At 38.1% G+C, this 16,135-nt stretch overlaps 2 protein-coding genes across 8 annotated transcripts in view; both read right to left on the bottom strand.

Annotated features, from left to right (window-relative positions):
* Positions 1-10,363, bottom strand: part of RPL21 (ribosomal protein L21) — a 279,136-nt gene extending 268,773 nt beyond the window's left edge. The window contains exon 1 of one of the 2 annotated variants that reach the window (XM_061628522.1): positions 10,354-10,363. The gene's annotated coding sequence lies outside the window, so the exon portion shown is untranslated. Of the gene's footprint in view, positions 1-2,519; positions 2,532-10,353 lie in introns of those variants that run through there. The other variant, XM_061628525.1, reaches the window with a different exon arrangement.
* Positions 3,454-16,135, bottom strand: part of WASF3 (WASP family member 3) — a 52,639-nt gene continuing 39,957 nt past the window's right edge. For all 6 annotated transcript variants that reach the window (XM_061628516.1, XM_061628519.1, XM_061628518.1 and 3 more), the window contains 5 exons: positions 15,396-15,513; positions 11,921-12,096; positions 9,538-9,801; positions 6,094-6,464; positions 3,454-4,565 (listed from right to left, as the gene is read on the bottom strand). In XM_061628516.1, coding sequence (XP_061484500.1) covers positions 4,408-4,565; positions 6,094-6,464; positions 9,538-9,801; positions 11,921-12,096; positions 15,396-15,513 — 1,087 coding nt within the window. In that variant the 3' untranslated portion in view covers positions 3,454-4,407. The remainder of the gene's footprint in view (positions 4,566-6,093; positions 6,465-9,537; positions 9,802-11,920; positions 12,097-15,395; positions 15,514-16,135) is intronic.

The raw sequence follows: 16,135 nt of genomic DNA on the forward strand, positions 1-16,135 counted from the left end.
TGCTCTACAACTCTATACTTACTCAACAAATGGAAATGTAGAACCAGATCCTCACATCACACAGGATAAAGAACTGCATTATCATGCAATAAATGCATGAAGGGTTAATTTCATTATTACCCCCAGTGCAGGATTATAGGAAGCAGAAGTAGCCACTAGCAAGTTCAAGTTGTTTGAGATATCGATTCAAGGCTCAGTACATTGACCAGGAACAAAGATCAGATGAATCCCTTCTGCTTCCTAGAGATCAGCACTGTGAAATTCTGAGAATATAGTAGAATCCATAGCTATGAGGAACCATCCTCAATCCTAATGAAGGTCCAGATATTTTTCTATTTTTCTGAGGCATGTTATCTCAGTTCCACATGCAAGATCAAGATAAGTTTATCTCCATATTTTAAGGCAAAGTCTAGAACATGTTGAGTGACCCTGGGATCTTTATATACCAGCTGAAGATTGTGCTTTGTTAGGTGCTACTCAATATAGCTTCAGACTCTTAATAGGAATCAACTGAGAAATATAAATGCTTGCCATTATGCTATTCCTTACAATTAAGAAATAAAATGCACAAGGTGGTAGCCTTTTATTTGGTCATATTTAAGAAAGAATATGCAAGTTTGACATAAAAATAACTTGTTGAGAAAAGGACAACTGGATCTCAGCTTCGTAAGCCTTAGAGTCAAGAACAGTTGTAACTTAAAAGCTTATATACCCTACAACAAATAATGATCTCGTTTAGTGGCAAGAACAGGGCTAGCCAAAGAAAATACACAATCTCTTGGACTGGAGGAGGCACAGTCACTGGCCTCTATGTCCTAAGATACATACAGGCATTGCAAACAAGGCCATGCTCACCAGCTGTTCAACAGCACCTTTGGAAGGAAAGGAAATAGAAAAGTGAGCTAGCTACAGATCAGCTTAAGGAGCTGCTCCTCCTTCCTGGAATGGTGCTTTGCACATCTTGCAGGACTTGAAGTGGCTTTTCACTTGTCTGAGCGCTGCAGTTAAGTTACTTCTGCATACGCAAACAATCTCCCCTATTAAATCATGCAACGTCTTTGTCATTATCATCAGCTATTTAAGAGACGTGCCCCAGAGCAGAAGCTTTGTTAGTCTGTTAACCACAAGCACAGAGCCCAAGTGATGGCTGTGCTCTGCCACCCTAGTCAGAGGCAGCATGGTTCTGAAAACCAGTTGCCAGGAGCCTCAGGAGGAGTGTTCTTGCACTCGGATCCTGCTTGCGGGCTTCCCCTAGGCACCTGGTTGGCCGCTGTGAGAACAGGATGCTGGACTAGATGGGCCACTGGCCTGATCCAGCAGGCTCTTCTTATGTTATGTTATGTTCTTATGTCCCAAGGCACCTCATCAAAATATTATGGGATAAGCTTTTGCAGACAAGTACCCACTCCATGGATGCATGAAGTACGAAGAGGTCTTTTACTAAACTTTTGTTGTACCTTTGTTGAATTATTGTAAAGTACAAGCATGGTGAGGAATGGCATAGTATTGTACTGACCTCTGAATGTATTTTAAAACCACCAACACAAATATCTTTTTTATTTGTGCTGGTGATTTGGGGCTACAGAAGATTTCTGAGCTTCTTCTGATTTAGGAAAAGAGCACATTATACAGAAAATGTACATAAGAAAGCCAAGCAGCCTTGGGAAGAGGAAAAACAGAGGAATATATATTCCTAAACCTAGTCTCCACTAGCTGTTTTTCTGCCTAAAATTCCCCACCATTTCTCTCCCCTCCTGCAGGGCTCTAGAGAGATGCTTACAAGACCAATTTCATATCTACAAACCAATGGGGATAAAAGCAGCTTTGGGAAAGTAGTCTGACTAGAAAAATGGCTACCAGGGAAAGGGTTATATACTTCATTCCTCAAAATTACAGCCTCATGAGGCTGTTTTTTTTTTAAATGAAAAACCAACACTGTTGCTGCTTCAGTACACGTAATTGCATGTTACAGTTTGCCCTCGAGAAAGTCCCAAGTAAATGCATAATTTTGGAGTGTATTTTAATTTTCTAGATCAAGAAATTATATTTAAAAGCTTCTGTATTTTAGTTTTTCTTTTGAGCATTTCATTACAAATCCTGCAACTAGCCATGTGTGAAACAATATTGCTATACCTCTAAATATATGTAGTGTGCCTTTCCATTCACTACTAATAAACAGAACTAGCTCCCACATATGAGGACATAGAATAAAGATCCAGAAAGATTTGTGCTTTCTAGCTGGCCCTGCAGCAAAGGGCATTTCAAAAATCACTGTTTTATTTATTGTATTTGTATCATTCCTTCAGGGAGATAAAGGTGGTATACAGGGGCAATGGATCCAATTTTCCATTCCCAGCTGCCTTAGAATGTATGATGAATTGGTGCAATTTGCCCAAGACAATAAGCTTCATGGATAGTTTTTTTTTTCAAAATATGCACATGTAATTATCTTCCCACATCTATTATCAGAAATTAGTTTTACCTCAATTTGATTTCAGAGTTTATTTTTCTGTCTTCTGCTGTAAAATGGGTTCAGGAGAAGGATTTTCCTCACACTTTAGAATTGAGGTTGACAAACATATTTAGAATTAGGAATTTCTTCCAGATTGGCCACAGCTCCTTTGCAGCCTTTTCCTGCTGCATGTGGCTTGCTAACTTGCTTAGTTATCTAGAGCTACCTAAACACTCTCCTGTACTACTTGTGGCATGTTTTGCCCAATTTCTATGGATTGGTTTATGGTGAGTGAATGGCTGTCCATCAATGTGTGATATGCGGAGTGGTGGGCAGATGTAGGCACCCAGCAATTTTCACTTTGCACATTCGCCAGTTAGGTTCTCCCACTGCATACAATGCAAACAAAGTACTTGCTGCATTTGTTTGAAACATAAAATACTATTATTTTTATATATGATAGATATATCTAATAAGGAAAATGAAAACTATTGCACAAAAAATAAGTACTGTGCATTCTAAATGAAATCATGTTCTCTTTTTTTAAAAAATGTAGTTCATTTTTTCTCATAGGTGTAAGTTCCACGTTTGACTGATTGTTTTGAAGAGAGTCTGAACAGCTTTAGGTTACTGGGCCCTTCATGAATACAGGAATTCTTTTCAGCATAGTATAATTGCTCCAAAAAAAAGTGAGTCATGCTAATGTACAAGGCTTTCTGGAACTTTTAAGAACTAATGAGACAATTCTCTATATTTACCCAGTACTAAGAGAAAGACACTTTGTGGGGAATATGGATGCTTCGTGTTCAAAAACAAAATCTTATTGGATGTCCAATTTTTCTCATTTTGCAAATTTAAAATATGAAAGGTTTTTTAGAAATGAAATATGGTATAAGCTAAATAGAAAGCATAGATTATAACTGCCACTTTTAAAAAGGGGCACACAAGAATAAGTTTATTTATTTAATTAATTAAATTTATATCCCGCTGTTCCTCCCAGAAGGAACCCATATTGTGTCAAATATGACACAAGTGTCCCCTTAAGTTGACAAAGGGACTACATGCCTACCTACATGTAATATATACAACATTTTAAACAATACATGAGAGGTAAAAGAATTATTTATATCAACTTGAGCTGAGATTGTTTAATATTTGAGGTTTATTTGGGTGTTGCAACTATAAAGAAAATGTTCCAGTCACTCATAAGCTGCATGTAGGATGAACGTGGTACACAACTGATCTTACTTTCTGAGCTCAGCTATTCCTAAGAAAAATATGGTTGCCATTTTAGGATCCATTTAACCATACACTTGAGTGTGCCTGGTATAAATTAGATTTTTTAAAATGATGATGAAAACTCAAAAAAATTCAGATAACAGAAAAAAATTCAACATCCCAGCATTTAAGCTGATGTCACCCAATTCCTCAGATACTGTCTGTATGACTCTAACCCCCTGATTATTTTAAAGTGCAGCTATGATGGTAAAATAATCTCCCAACATACAGGACTTAAAAATAAGCAAAATATGTTTAACTGCTGCCAGCTTTAGGTATTCTCAGAGAACATAGACCAAAAAATGCAAATTAGTGATGTTTTGAGGTCTGAGAATATTGCTATGCCATGTAATACAATTAACCTTTAGCAACAGCTTAGAAAGATTTCAAAATACCAAAGGAAATTGTTTATAATATTCAAACAATATATACAATATAAGTTCATGATCAAAACAATGATTTCTCTCTGCAATTTGCTATATTCAGTGGCATTTATATATTATGCAGCAAATACTGAAAATAAAACAGTTCTAGATTTGTATAATCATAACATTCTGACCAAATTTGCTAAATGACAGCATCCTGAATATCATGAACTTGTTTAAGCAAACATCAGTGCCCACATGGCATAAATAATTTCCTTAAGAAATTAATAGAATGCTTTGGTTCTCCAGTTTTCAGTCTGACCAGTCATTCTCATCACATTCCGAATCATCTTCTGAATCACTGTACTCCACAGCAATGCGCCTAGAAAGAATTGTGGCCACATCATTTCCAACAGGCTCATGCTTAGCTTCTTGTTCACGCTGCTCTTGTACTTTTTTCAGCTGGATTCCTGAAGAAAGCAAAGAGACAAGTTATTACATAACTTTTACAGAAACAGTTTTTCTTTTTAAAAGAACAGCAAACTTACAAGGACACATGACTCAAAATATCTTAAGAGTTTATTACACAATTACAATTCACAGGCTGTTACTAGAATACACAAATGGTCTTAATAAGGAATTCCAAGGGTTCAGCCATGTCCCCTTTGTGATTATACTGGTGTATTCAGAGGCTGCTGTACTTTTCAATATAAATGGCACCTTCATCTATCAGGTAAAAAAACCCATTCTTCCTCAAGAGAAAGAGAGGCAATTCAAATGCCTCTCATATTACCAGAGGCTATGAATTTACTGCTGTTTGTACACACAGAACAACTTATTGGCCATGTCTGCACAATAAAATCCTGTCTTACAAAGCTCCTTGTTGCTGCTCCCTTTGCTTGAGCAGAAAAACTAGGAAGCCATAGTTACACGCTGTATGCATGCATGTATATGCGGTATGTGTATGTATGCATATATAGAAACAGAGTTTATTCTGTTTGCCAGACTGTTAAAGGTACTGTTAGATTGTGTTGCACTTTGATTTTTTTTTTAAAAAAAACAGGACTCTTAGATGTAGGGATACGCTAAAAAAGCTTAAATGAATCAATTTGAGCTTGTTGGAAGAATAACTACATGTTAAGACTTTAAAGGACAATTTTGGATTTGTTAAGGTGAAAAAACTCACTTCTAGCTCTTCAAGGGCTTTCTGGTTATGTGTAAAACCTTGACATGAGATTTTAAAATATCTATGCTTATAATATCAGCTGTCATAGGAGGTAGATCAAGTCTCATCCAGTGAAAGCTTGGATTAGCCCTCCTTCACAGTGAAGGAATGGCTGTGCAAATGTGAAGGACACATACACACACTAAAATGACTTGAAAAGGGATTCTATTAACAGATACAGCCTTTCAAAAATGAACTTTTAAAGTTTACTTTAAAAGCTGTAGGACAGTTTTAGCAGAATTAGATTTCTCCAATTGATCTCTAAAAGCAGGAACACTATATAACATTAAAGTGATATGAGGGCTATCTAGACATGACATTTATCAACTCTTAGCTCAGCAGTGGGCAACCTCTGGCCCAAAGGACTAATCCAGCCCAACCTGTTCTTTAATCTGGCCCACTAGGCCTATCCTGGTGACCCCTGCCCATCTGCCAATCATCCCACATCATTTTATTGCTTGTTTCATCATTTTATGGCTTTTACGAGTCACCTTACCGTGATTAATGGCCCAACCCAGGCACATCTACTATGTTCTAATGATCATGAATCCAACAGCAATTATTGGAATGCTATTAACTAACTTTCAAGATGCAATACCCTATGTAATAATTTAAAAAAATTATTATTGAAAGAATTAATGTACCATTTTTCATTTTGAGTATATATACCAAGGCAGTTCAAATTAATAAATTAATGACATTGCTTATGCATAGTTACAGAAAATCCAAACACTGAGATGTTTAAGGCCCAGCCATTCTCAGTGTACCCTTACCCATCCGAATAGCAGCCAGAAGATCACTTCGAGCACCATTGACAGGAGACTGTGTGGGCTCATGCCGTTTTGCCTCAGCCACTGCAGGCCCATGCATTGGAGAGGATGAGAGAGAGGATCCTGCAGCAGGAGGGCCTGGAGGAGGAGGAGGCGGGCCTGGAGGAGGGGGAGCTGTAACAGCAAGCCCAGTAGGAGGAGGATGAAGAGCAGCAACATACACAGATCCCGTCACTAGTCCAGGATGGGAAGGGAGCACAGGGATTTGGAGAGGACTAACAAAAGCGGTCTGTGCAGAAGGAATCATGGGTGGAGGGGGAGGCGGCGGGGGTCCTGAAGGATTGTAATAATCCACCATCTGAGCTGCAAGCATCCTATACACAAAATAGAACACAATATTAGTTAACTGAGATATGAGCTAGCAGGTTTACATATGAGCTAGCAGATTTGCAGTGTGTACTCAGTAATATATATCCCATTTGCTTATGAATTTGACTATATTTAAAAAAATGGGTTACACTGCACTGTTGGGTTACATTTCCAGTTACCTCTTAATCATTAAACACACAACACACATTTCTGTTTCAATGTGAACGTCAAGTTTGCCAAGAACCATTTTTACCTCAGTTTAAATGCATCACTAGGAAGTATTAGCATTTCCTTACATACAGTGCCTTGCAAAAGTACTCAGACCCCGTGATCAATGTTCTCATATTACTGAATTACAAATTGTACTTTGTAATTTTGTTCTGAATGATATCTTATTTTGAAACACTGAAGCACAAAATCAATTGTTGTAAGGTAACATTGGTTTTATGTTGGGAAATGTTTGTAAGAAACATAAAAAACTGAAACATGTTGCCTGCGTAAGTATTCAACCCACACACATGAATGTTTGGGAGAGCCACGTTTCGCTGCAATAACAGCTTTAAGTCTTTTAGGGTAGGTATGTACTAGCTTTGCACACAGTGTCTGAGGGATTTTGGGGCATTCTTCTTGGCAGATTCACTCCAGGTCATTCAGGTTGGTTGGACATTGCTTGTGGACCGCAATTTCCAAACAGCGCCACAGATTTCCAATGGGATTGAGATCAGGACTTTGACTGGGCCACTGTAGGACATTCACCTTTTTGTCACTCCAATGTTGCTTTAGCCTTGCGCTTGGGATCGTTGTCCTGCCAAAAAGCGAATGTCATCCCAAGCTTGTTTTTTAATCGACTGAAGCAGGTCTCATCGGACCACAACCTTTTCCCACATCACAGTTGGGGCACTCTCATGCTTTCTGGTGAACTCCAGACATGCTTTCAGATGGTACTTTAAAGGCTTCTTTCTTGCCACCCTCCCATACAGGCCAGTGTTATGCAGAGCTCTTGATACGGTTGACTGGTGCACCATTACTCCACTTCCAGCCACTGAACTCTCTAGCTCCTTGAAAGTGATTGTTGGCCTCTCTGTGGCTTCTATCAAAGTCTCCTTGTCCAAGTACTGAGTTTGAGGGACAGCCTTTTCTTGGCAGTACCTGGGTGGTGTGAAGCAGCTTCCACTTCCTGGTTTTTGATCCAGCTGTGCTCACTGGGATATCCACACACTGGGATATACAAATATTAGTTTGTATCATTTTACTAATCTAGGCATTTGTATTCCATCATCTCTCACGCTGTAGAATGCTCTTTGGTCTTCATTTTCCTTCAGATTCCCAGCCTGACCAATGTTCCCTCAACAGTGGGGGTTTTATCCTGACAATGTGAGAGCAACTTTAATGGTTCACAGGTGGAGGTCAATGGTAAGGTAATTCTGCCCTCGATAGGACAATTTCTTTCATCTGTGTAAACTGGGAGCTTCCACAGCACAGGGGTTGAATACTTATGCAAGCAACACATTTCAGTTTTTAATGTTTCTTACAAATATTTCCCAACATAAAACCAATGTAACCTTACAATAATTGATTTTGAGTTTCAGTGTTTCAAAATAAGGTATCATTCAGAACAAAATTACAATGTACCTCTTGTAATTCAGTAATATGAGAGCATTGGTCAGGGATCTGAGTACTTTTGCAGGGCACTGTAGCTTGCTGGAGTGTTTTCTCTAAGCATGTGAGCCTCAAGTACTGTGGCAACCTAATCATACAACAATGCAACCTAATTATGTCCCCCCCCATTGAGACTTATGATCAACCATAGTGTAAGGAATCAAATATTGGGAATTTTTAATCTTTGATTCACTTTAGTGAACCAGAGTTTGGAAAACCTGCAACAGCAAAGATTCCTGGGAAACAGCCTCGCTGTCACCCCTGAGCACATATCTTGAAAGCCTGAGGGTATAGACTTCCTGACTCCTATGGAAATTTGGGGAATGTTGCCCAGTAAGAATCAGGTGCTCCTTTCAAACAAACAGTTTACAAAAGGATTATGATAACCTTAACCTTTAGGAGAAGACAATTACTTGAAATATCAGGAATTGACAGCAGGGAGATCACACCTATTATCTGGGAACTTATCAGGGAAAGGTTTCTGGAAAAAACCAAATTCCTTGACTGATGATCCTAAATTCTTTCACTGTTCTTATTTGTCCATCCACATCTTCCTGGGGACATTTACATTGGGGTCAGTTTAGTTACAAAAAGGTATAAAATATGAGGGGTTTGAAAGGGTCAGCAGTTCCTCTTCTGGGGGGCTCCAACAGCTGCTTTTCTTACCAACGCACCCTAGCATCTTTGGGACAATTTGCAGAACTTCAGGGCTAAGGGTTTGAGTGAGATTTTTCAAATCTAGTGCTGGTTACATGAGGGCAGAGCTTTTGGCTCATTGGGCTAGATATGGAAGTCTCTCTCAGCCTTAGACTCGCAGCAACTCTCCAGGAAAGGTATACACAACTTCCGGGTTTCTTTCTTTCCCTTTCTTTCTGTGTGGGTGAATTTGATGTGAAAGTGTGCATAAGTTTAGTCTCTTTGCTTTAGTCTATCTAGTGTTCCTGAATGAATAATAGTTAGAAAGCTGCTCATTGTCGAATTGTAACTGTACACAGCAATATTTTTCCTTGTTTCTTCTCTTAATAAAAACACTCTTTATTTTACTTTCTCTCTCTGTGTGTGTGTTTCTGTGTGACTGGGTTAAAGGTAGATTTGTACACACTTTGGGGGTGACATGTGGGGTAACTCCAGCAAAAGATCCTGCTGCACTCTCAACAGGAGAACTTGCATTTCTAGTGAGCTATGCTCATGAGGAAGTTCAAGGTCAATTTGTAACAATAGTTAAACCTCCTCTTTCCTCCCCTTTTACCTATGTGTCCCATTCCCTTTTTTTCTATCTATTCTGACTTTTAGATTGGAAGCTTGAGGACAGGGACTGCTTTGTTTGCTATTGAACTCATGGAAACTTGCTCTGGGAGCCTTTAAGCTGAAAATCAGGGTTAAAAATGCTTTAAGTAAATAACAAAACAAAAATTTTACCCATAATCTGCTGGTACCAGTGACACAGTGCCTAGGGAGCCATCTAAGGCTTGGGGTGGGGGTGGAGGTGGTTGTTGAGGTCTATTTAAGGTAGCATGTCGCAGTGTTGTAGAAGGTGACCTATATTCTTGTTCAAGGCCCTGGTTTGCAAGCACATACTGAGCTCCATCTCCTGCTCCATATGAAGGCATCACTGGCTGGTGATGGAGGGAATGATTTGGAGTAGCAGGATATGAGTAGCTGGTAACATCTGAGGCATGAGACCTAAAATACAAGTATAGCAAAAACAGAAATGAGAAGGAAACACATTAACTTCACTCTCTTTATGAAGAACTTCCTATTTAAATTTTTCCAGTTTTGTTTGTTACTCCTTATTATGATCCACTATTATAAATACAGCCACCAAATGCAGCTAATATTCATAGAACCTTAATTTTCCTAACATACAGAAACCTTAAACCTGCAGGGTATGTATCCTCTCACATACAAGGGGATATTAGTTCTAATAGGAGAAATGGTAGAGAAGCAACATTAACAAGAAAAGCAAAAGATGAAAGCAAAACTAAAAGCTGAGAAACAGACTATCATCTTTTATCAGAAACAGCTCAACTCCAATAGTTTAATCTTTCGAAAGTTGCCTATTTTCTGCAAATAAGCAACTGGAGTAAAGAGACAAAGAAAAAAGTATTATTAGCAGAACACAGAACTTATGAAGATGCTAAGTCTATAGTGCTTGTCAGTTAAGGCCAACAGACAATTTCTTCACATGCCTCAGCTGCAAAAAGCTGCATTAGTAAGACAAATTTTATCATATCAGTAAAATGGATGCTCGTCATCTTATTTGGATAGGAAGCCAGGCAAGCAACAAAGCGCTAGAGCTTTGAGTAAAACAAAATGACAAACCCTTTGGGCATCTTGGCCTCTTTTGTCCTTCCTGCCTGCTCTTGTTTCTTTGTGTCACTTATGAACTCAATGCCCATTTTCCTTCTCTCCCACTCTTCTCTCCGGGTCCTTACTTTCCTCACATTAATTTGCTGGTACCGGCTTGGATTCAGCTTGTGTCTCTCTCTCTGAATCACAATGGGCATGGCATCAATGCATTGAAAACAGGAGTCCCCAGTTCAGAAGCATCAAAATTACAAATTCTAGTTGTTACATGATACGGACATATATTTTTTAACTATGTATTTAAGCTGTGCATTAGAATTATAACAAGAAGTGCATTTGTGAAGGCTTGTTTTTAACACAACACTTGCCTTTGCAATACGCTTATTACCATTTATTTAGGCAAATTTTCATGCTACAAAAAAGGGAATAAGTTTAAGTACGTTAGTCAAGCAGACAATGTGCTGAAAAGACTGGAAAAGTGAACTAGTCCAGTTAACAGTTGACAGAATATGACTCCCATTAGTTGCAAAGCAGAACTTTATTTGATTGAGCAAGTGACTGGGATTTACATCAGTGTTTCAGAAATGCTATCCTCCCTATTCATTCTGCTAAGGAAAAACTTTACATAGCATGACAGAAGAATATTTTCCTAGTGCAGACTGAACAAACTGAATAAACACTCTAGAAATATTAGATAGCAGTGAATTCCATTTAAAACATGGCTTCTATGGAAGACAGCTTATGGAGTCTTCTTGCAATCTTGTGCTCTGATTGCCTGGACTTTAAAAATAATTATAAAGCAGCATAAGCAAGCCATAACGGATGTTACTGAAATTGCAAAGTAATATTAGGCAGGCTGCATTATTTGTTGTGGTTGGTTTCTTTCTTCCAGTTAAATTAAGCTCTCTCTAGAGACTGCTTGGTCAATCAACTTGAACACTGTGCTTTTCTTGAACTCACAATCTTCCACTTAGCTCAAAGGAAGAACACAGAGGGATGAAAATACCAGTGCTAAATACTGCTGTTCACATTATGAACTTTTTTGTTCAAAACCATTTTTTAAACAACGCTTCTGGTTCAGCAACTCCTATATGAATATAAACTGAATGCTGATAAAATAGAGTTCATTAACCAAACACCCTACTAATAGCAAACTGATATAATTGTGCTGCTGCGTGTTAAAAACCATTGCTTCTTAACCACTATAAAAAGTTTTGAATTTTTTTTTTAAAAAAAAGCTAAACCATTGACTGAGGAAACGTGTACTAAGTTGTCTACAGCTGTACATTAAACCAATCTAGAACACAACACATGCAGACATGTACAGTAATTTAACAGGTAACAGATTTAAGTCACATGGGCCTTTTAAATACATTTGAAGATGCACTTGAAACATTCATGGAATGTTTTATTGTGGTTATACAGTTACATTTATTATAGATTAAGAACATAAGGATTCTAAGCATATCTGAATGTATAATACAACAAAACAGACCTAGTATCAGGGGACAGAGATCCCTCGGATGATGCTCCATGGTATATATTTTGAGACAACCTGTTGTCTGGTCTAAGCTCTTTGTCATATGCCATCATATTCCACTCCTGGCGCCTGTTCCTTGCTTTTCTAACCTTTTTCACCTCACGAGTTGTGCCATCTATACGCTTTTGCTCCTAATGTTACAGAACAAGAAACCATGCAAAAGAGACAGGAATGAAAGAAGAAGTTAAATACTGTTAAGAATATGAAAATAAGTAGATATAGAGGTGAGCCGAGCAAAATTACAGCGAAGGCATACAGTAAAGATCTCACAGAAGGTTATTCATTTGACAGATATCAGCTGTGTTTTAACATCTATAGCAAACACACACTTTAAGTTTACATATTAGTGTTTTTTCACAGTTGTAAAATGTTATGGTTTACAAGGTTTGCTTTAAACAATTCAGTACTAAATAGCAGTTATACAGAGAAACTGTAATCTTAATGTTAAGACAAGAAATCAACGTTTCAAAGTGCAATCATTTCCCATCAGAGACTGGGGGTCTGTATAGACATATCTACAAACAGAAGTTGTTGTGTTTTTTTCTGTTATGGAGCAAGCATGGATTTCCTCTTTGCCCTTCCTCCAATGATTTAGGCAGGCTATTTTTTTTAATCTTTCAAGTGTTTTTTGTATTTATCTGATTAGGCACTGGTACAGTATGCTTTCATAAAGCCCAACTTTAAAAACTTTTTAAATGTCTCCAAAGTGGGAGGGGGGAGGGACTTTATTATTTGCCATAAGCGCCAGTCAACCAGCAGCATGCACAACTACTTTGGCTGCAGGGATAAATGATTCCCCCTGATCTCAATCTTGGGGGAACTCTGTGTTTTCTCAAAATGCAGTATGCTTCCACAGCAGACTCTGAGAAAATTACATATGTCTGGATGCAACATGACTGTCAAGCAGCCACCTTGCAGTACAGAGCTGCACAGCACTTGTCCTTGTAAATAAGTTCAGATACCAAATCAATTTCATGCACATGGAGGAAGAATGGATCACAACATAAAATGACAGTGTGTAAAATCACTAATAAAATAAATGCCTTTTGGGACGATGGTTAGATTAATTGGTTTCCAATAAATCCAGTAGTGAAAACAAAATAAAATCCTTTGGTCACCTAGTTACTAACAAACATTAAACATGTTTCTTCACCTTTTTCTCCTGTACAATGCAAGGGACTCAGGTAGATAGATCTGTTTTCTAGGCTAGTTTCAGTTCCAAATGAATGTAAGAACAGCCTGGAGGATCAGGCCATTGACCCATCTGGTCCACTATCCTGTTTGCACAGTGGCCAATCAGATGCCTATGGGAAGTTCACAAGCGGGACATGAATGCAACAACACTCTCCCCTCCTGTGGTTTCTAGCAACTGGTATTCAGAAGCATGCTGTGTGGGCAGAGCTTAGATGTCATAGCTAGCAGCCACTGATAGCCTTATCTTCCATTAATTTGTCTAATCTTCTTTTAAAGCCATCCAAATTGGTGGTCATCACTGCCTCCTGTGGAAGCAAATTCCACAGTTTAACTACGTGCTGTGTAAGAATGGAAGAATTTGTCAAATTTGGTTCTCTCCATTTCTCATTCTTCCAATGTGAAATTCAGTTCTTCATATTTCTGCAGCAATCTGTTTTTGTTTTAAAAAATCTTAATGAAAATTCTTCAGCATTTTAGTGCTAATTTCTTCAAACATTTTTATGCAGCTTTGACAGACATATTTTTGCAAGCAATTTCTGCTTATATAACGCATTTTGAATGTTATTTTCATTAATATGTTGATTTTTATGCATAATTTCCCCTAATATATGCATTTTTGTAAACATTAATTGGAGAACTGCTTTACAAAATTCAGATGTGTGAATTTTGAAGGCTGCATGAATTTCATATTGTTTTGAAAAGTGCAAATGTGATAGATTTGGCTGTAAATGCAAACTGAATGGAATTTCTCCCCCATTCCTAGAAATACTTTCTTTTGTCTGTCCTGAATCTTCCAGCATTCAGCTTCATTGGACGCCCACTAGTTCTAGTATTATGAGAGAGGGAGACGACCTTTTCTTTATTCATTTTCTCCATGCCATGCATAATTTTGTACACTTCTGTCATGTTACTTCTTACTCACCTTTTCTCTAAATTAAAAAAGCCCCAAATGCTGCAACCTTTCCTCGTTGGGGAAAATTGCCTTGGTCACCTTGCAGATGATCTATGCTAGATGAGGGTCTGAGGAAGCAGGGTTTAATTGTTCTGAGCCTCCAAGCATCTTGGATACCACTGACCATTGTTACTCAACCTGCGTGTTTTGGTGGTTGGAGGCAGTTCTTTGCTTTTGCTCATATTCCAAATATTCATTCTGTTGCAAACTCTGAAATTCGAGTCACAATATTTTATGCAGACAGGAAGATAGCCCAGGTTGGTAGCAACAGCAACTGGTACACCTATTTAAGACCATCTGTTCACAGAGGCAGGATAAAGTATGGTACAGTCACCATTCCATTGGAATTAAAACCCCAACATTCGTAGGCAATGTAATTCAAACTAAAAATGGGCATCTTATAAATACAAAAAATAGACAAAAAGACACTGTTGGCAAGCCTGTCATATTACCCTCCCATTCCAACTTCATATATTCCCACCAAATCTCCTCTGCTACAAATATACCTAATATTCTTCCTTATCATACAAAATCCATGGCAACCATTCGATCCCCTTCACAAGAAGCAAACAATCCTCTAAGTCTCCCTATCACTGGGCCAGAGAAAGTGGTGCTTTGCTCTATTGCACCAGGAGTTCTGGATCCCAGCAGGCCATAAAAGGGGGAGGGAGAATAAGTCTAGCAACTTTCTAGTACATGTAAACAAAAATGATGTTCCTATTTACTATTAAGCATTGCTTAGGTCTGCCAGGTGTTTTGACCATGACCACACAGAAATACCAGCATATTTTCTATTTAAAAACTCCAAAGTTTATTGCTTAGTGATATTCCTCTGGAATTTAATTTATATGCACTCACACTGACAGCAAAGAGCACAATTCCTAAAAGTGGTTCCTCACATGTTCATCCATGACATAGGTATGTTGACTCTTCATTCAAACTCACTCACAAAAAACTGATGAATGTATTCTCAGAGTAAGAATAATAAATTCAATTCACATTTTACAGTGGAAGCAATGCCACAAGTTTATAGTAATATGAGCTAAATTTCAAAAATGTATTTTCTGACAGTAGCAGGCTATTTTGCCAATTATTTCATACAATTCTTTTTAGAAGAACAGATAAGACGACACGCGTTTAAAGTTAAAGGGTAAAAGTACAGAATAATCTTGCTCATAACAGCTTTCCAGCCATCTGTATGTCATGAACAACATTTAAGTAATAGGCAATTTTTATGTGGCTGGTAAACCATGTATATAGGTTTGAAAAGTTGCTTCTGCTTACCTTTTGTCTTCTCTTCTCTTTTCGTTTGTCTTCTGTATCTTGCAACATTTTTTCTTTCCAAAGGTCAAAGAAGTAAGAGGGATCAGTATAGAACTTTAACCCATCCTTTTTATCATCTCTGTGAACAAAATGGAACAGGTATTGAGAAAATAGGAGGGCTTTATGTAAAACGTACATAGTGACCCAATCAAGAAAGGTATGGTCCATAATTAATGTTTAGATAACCTAGCAGGAGAGGCTCCAACTTACTATTTCATAGGAAGCCATTTCCAGACAGCAGACCTACTCCCACTGAAAATACTAGAACAGCTGGCAAGAGCTTTGTTTCAAGCAGCATGAAGCAACCAGGTTCTGCTGCTTCACATGACACACTGGGGTGCATGAGTAGACCCAATCCTCATTAAATTTATTCAGATAAATCAGTGGATCACAGGGAATAGAGCTACTCTTTAATGAGAAGGTAGCTTTCCTACAAATAAACCCAGAAGTGCAGCACTCACTGGCTGCTTCACACAGGGCATTATGCAAATTGTACCAGGTTGTGCCAATAAATCATCTAGGAAAACCTAGGTGTGAATGGGTCCTTGAAGTAAATTGACATGGCAGGAAGTAATGTTAGAACAATTATTAAAAATTTGAAAGTATCTCATGTTCAAAACAACAAGCTCAATATGAAGCATATAGATCTTATATCCACTAATGACATCTGGGTTCTTAGCGTATTCTCTGGTAGATGCCAT

This window comes from Rhineura floridana, chromosome 5 (genome assembly GCF_030035675.1).
Source record: "Rhineura floridana isolate rRhiFlo1 chromosome 5, rRhiFlo1.hap2, whole genome shotgun sequence".
Taxonomy (NCBI): Eukaryota; Metazoa; Chordata; class Lepidosauria; order Squamata; family Rhineuridae; genus Rhineura; species Rhineura floridana.